The 4,639-nt window shown below is 46.6% G+C and overlaps 1 protein-coding gene across 1 annotated transcript; it reads left to right on the forward strand.

Annotated features, from left to right (window-relative positions):
- Nucleotides 1-903: 903 nt before the first annotated feature.
- Nucleotides 904-2,358, forward strand: LOC139743395 (muscarinic acetylcholine receptor M5-like). Its single transcript, XM_071653881.1, has one exon. It carries the CDS (start codon nt 904-906, stop codon nt 2,356-2,358), a length of 1,455 nt encoding a protein of 484 aa, XP_071509982.1.
- Nucleotides 2,359-4,639: the final 2,281 nt, after the last annotated feature.

Consider the following 4,639-nt stretch of genomic DNA (forward strand, 5'->3'; position numbering starts at 1 on the left):
GGCTAGCCGGCCGTTGCCGATCAATATGTAAGCGAGGAACCCTTAGCGGACACAAGGGCTGTGGCAGGCGAATGGCTGGGCTTGCTTGAGTGGCCTCAAGTGCAACGACTACATTCTTTCTTCCAAACATATTTTGTCATCTTCTTCTTCTCCTTGCATGTCTTCCATCGTTCGCTCAACCTTGCCCTCAGTCGGTGTGGATTGGAGAGTCCGATCTAACCGTATTTGAGAGGTTCCCCTCCCCCTTTTTGGACGCGGGCGAGGGTGGGGATGGGAGAGGGTTGGGACTGGACGAAGGACTGATGATTATAGCGCACCGAACGTGACCGTCGCACGATCATGTTGAAGTACAGCGAACTGGAAACCCTGCAACGAGCGGTGCATTATTACAGTCGGACGTGTCTCCGGCCGACATGCTTGGCTGGTGCGTCGCGCCAAAATTGATCAAGTGGCTTTCACCGACAAACGCGTCAAAACGTCAATCAATGCCCATGTCCTCACCCCGACCCCGCTGTATGTGTGTCACGAAATGTCTTGCCCTCTTCCGAAGTGATGTCTTATATCATCCTTCTTTATCACTGATTTACACTGTCATCGCGACCTCACAGAATCTAGATGACATAGTTAACCTTTCAAACATTGCCACGATCGTATTCTGTATGATCTTGTTTAATTCCGACTGTTTTTAGCTAACGATCATATGCTTTTGCTTTTATCATTTCTACAGGTTGCATCCGAGAGGCGAAACTCCAGACATTACCAACTGCAAACAGGGAGAGCAGAGGAGGGGTGTACCGTGGCCTGGATCCGAAGCTATGACTGCCTTAGGGGCCTTGGTCTGCCTTGCAAGCCACCCCCGTTTTCAGTCCCAAGCGTGAGATCGTGTTCAGCAAGTGGCCAAGCATGAATGACACGACTGGGACGCAGCACCCCAATGGGACGCAGCACTTCAGTGGATCGGCGGTGCCGTTCAGTCTTGGGACCCTCATCCTCATCTCCATCGGAGCCAGCTTCGCCAGCTTCCTCACCGTGGCCGGAAATCTGCTCGTCATCATAGCCTTCGCTCGCGAGAGACGACTACGATGCCTAAGCAACTATTTTGTCATCAGCATGGCCGTCGCAGATCTCTTGGTAGGGATCTTCTCAATGCCGCTCTACACCACGTATCTCCTACTGGGAGAATGGCCGTTAGGAAGTCATGTTTGTGACGTATGGCTCTCTCTCGATTACGTCTGCTGCGCGGCTTCAGTTCTTGGCATCTTCCTGATCAGCGTCGACCGCTACCGCTCGCTGTCTGCTCCGATGACGTACCGTCATCAAATGACTCGCCCGCGCGCCATGGTGCTCATTCTGGCCTCCTGGATCATTTCACTGCTCCTCTTCGGGGTTCCGATTATTGGCTGGCAATATTTCGAAGGAAACCGAACTGTCGCGGATAACCAATGCGAGGTACAATTTATAAAGAATCCGTACTTTACAGCGGGTTCGATTATCATCGTTTATTGGATGCCACTCTTTGTCATCCTTGTACTATACACGCGGATTTATTTATTGACGCGGAAACTGACGCGCCGTCAAGCCCGCATCATAGGAAGACTCAGCTTGCGAGCGAAGAAGAAGCGGAAGAGTCGGACGGAGACTACGGCAACTATGACGGAGGTGTTTCCGTCGCGAGCGGAAAACGGAACACACCGGGTGTCCGCCCAGACAGACTCCGACAATACGCCGCAGGACGCTGGTCCGTATCTACCGGACACCGCATCCTCAGAGATGGGTAAGGAGTATGACACCCTCAGCCCACTGCCGCGACGGTCACAGTCGGCAGACGAAAGCGACGACTTCGACGTGAACAGTAATGGCGGTGATAAAACACCCGATCATTACAACAAAAGGACTAATTGGGCGACGTCTATGCGCCATGACAACCATTCCGTTTACTCCGATTGTGACGCAGAGACACATCCAATGAAGCGACCAAATAGCTGCACATCGCTCTCACAAGACCGCAAGGGACTGAAATCTACCATGAGCAATTTTAAGCACAAGGACCACAATCTAGGGAAAGCACTGTCCTCCGTTCTCGTGAATCTCCGCGAAGCGAAAGCTGTCAGAACACTCAGTACGATCCTAGGCTTCTTCATCCTGTGCTGGACACCGTACAGCATCCTGGTCATTGTCAAGAGTTTCTGCGAAGACTGCGTGAACGACAGTTTGTACAGCTTCAGCTACTGGCTGTGTTATATCAACAGTACTTGCAACCCCTGCTGCTACGCATTTGCCAATCGCGACTTTAAAGTGGCATTCAAAAAGATTCTGACGTGCGGGAAGCGCCGATATGAATGGAAGGATGTCTTCTGAAGGAAGGAACCGCAACTTTAGTTCTATGTTATCTCCCCTCTCCCTCTTCCTCGCAAACGCTGCCGTAGACAACCTAGTTGTTGGAAGCGCTTGTTGGTTTGCAAGGGCGCCCCCCCCCCCCCCCCCCCCACCCTGCTGTCGGGAAGTGGGCGGGGCAATCAGCGAGCTGTTGGGGGTTGATGCCCAGGATTGAAGACGCGAGAAGTCAGTGTTGATCCCACGTCGCTTGGGACCGGATCACGAGCACGCTTAGCGTCAAACACCAGATTCCAACGAATTCCTGGGAGGAAATCAACACTGATGGCGCCGATCATGGACTTAGACTAAGAGAGGGTTTTAATTGCAATATCGATCTCCAAGTTTACGCTGGCTATAGGCTGCGAAAGGGTGGTGCGTTTTCTCTCTTTCCCTTTGCTACATTTGTATCTAAACAAGACAAAATATGGAGAATAGTGATTGGTATACTATGCATGGCGTTGTGCGCTGTATTAGTCAATATTGTCACGAGAAAGAGTAATACGTGGAGGCATTTTATGAAAGTTTCTTACGTTGTGCTCCTTCAGCAATGTATTTCACACTCGATTGGTATGTACATTGAAAATCTTTACAAATTGAACTCGAATGTTTATAAACCCTTCCAGTAGTCGACCCGATACCTGTATGACTTTAGTCGTTTCTTGATTCCTATCATTCACATTGTATAATAATATGACAGCAAAACTACCGTAGCATTTGTTCATATTTGATTTCATAATGTCGACGCAGCCCTTTTCTTGACAACACATTCGGGCATATATCATAATCATTGTTTCAACTGAAAACGACAAGAATCGATATAAATATACGTCGCAGTAAACTAACAATACGGGTACATTACGGTGTTTTGAAAACGCTGGTTTCAATACAGTATGATATGGTACCAAGTAGTTATCTGTAATCAAGTTTGTAAGGTTATATTATTTCCTGAATGTAACCGATTAATTGTTTAACAGTAACTGATCTTTTCGCTGGCTTCATTATGTCTTTTCTCCGGTCACACACCAAATGCAATATTAGAATATATCAGGATAGGAGCGCTTCATCTCTGAATGAAAGCATCCAGTCTGGGTCATAGACTTTTGACCGATTGTGTTGGGTGGGTTAGTGTCCAGCAACATAAATATCCTTGACGGACATGAACATAATACTCCTTCCTTTTGTACGACATAGATTGGCCTGACGTGCGGAGAACTGACAAGTCAAGTGAACGGGTAGAGATTTTGTCGTTACTGTATACACCAAGCCATATTTACTTCGAACTTCAAGGGTCATGCAAGGATTCCTCCTTTAACTACACATTATTTATGTTGCTGTTAGATTCATTCTTATGCTCCGATCAAACAAACAAGGTGACAAAGAGCGGTTATTGTTGTTGTTTTTTGGCTGTTGTTCAAACGTCATTTCAATGCAGTCTTTATGTGTGTGAATGTGTGTGTGTGTTGAAATCTCTGACGCATAGCATATCGTGCTGGTATTCATGAGCGTGCTATATTGAAGTGGGTGATTCTTAAACGCAGCTGCTTCCCTGTTAAGTTTTGTTTTTTTATTCAATATCTTGCCTCTCCAAAAGCCTTCCATCTTCTCTGCCACCAATGCTGAAGGGGAAATGGGGGGGGGGGGGGGGGTCTAGTTCTTTAAATTCAATGGACGTAAAGTGTCAATCGATGGACCAGGGTGTTCTATATGATTCAGCCAGTCTCGTCCACTTTATTTTCTGAGCAGACAAGGATGTTCTGCGATTATACTTGTCAATCAACTTTTATCGTTTCTGTCGAGTGTAAAGAAGTAAGTATGATTTAAGAATAACCACAAATACAGCTTGTACTTAACGAGTGGCAGTTCACAGTTCTGTACCTTGATCATCAGATAATCAGTGGCAAAACAAGTACCTGAGAGTACGAAGTCTTCGAAAATAGCACGAAGTCTGTAACATAGGTCGTGGAATGTTTTTATCATCCATACCAAGGGAACGTGAACATTCTCTGTTCCGACAAAGCTGGAAGTATGGTGAATGTATCCGATATTGCATCAGTCAGCATTAGATGATTCTGAACAAAAACAAACACAGCAATTCATAGGGGTGACCAAATTGTTGTCATTGATTTATACTTAATAATCATGAAACCAGCTAGAACGTTTACGTAACCTTATGTACTTAGGCGCGTATCCTGGTACATGTATTTACAAATATTGCTTTTAACAAATAATCGCTAGTTCAATTATGTTTGAAGCCCGTGTCAAC

This window comes from Diadema antillarum, unplaced genomic scaffold (assembly GCF_040938485.1).
Source record: "Diadema antillarum isolate AM-2024a unplaced genomic scaffold, OU_Dant_1.0 seq00001076_RagTag, whole genome shotgun sequence".
In the NCBI taxonomy this organism is placed as follows: domain Eukaryota; kingdom Metazoa; phylum Echinodermata; class Echinoidea; order Diadematoida; family Diadematidae; genus Diadema; species Diadema antillarum.

What these genes read in the sequence shown, in the direction of transcription:
- LOC139743395 (XM_071653881.1), top strand. Translation starts at nt 904, where the DNA reads ATGAATGACACGACTGGGACGCAGCACCCCAATGGGACGCAGCACTTC.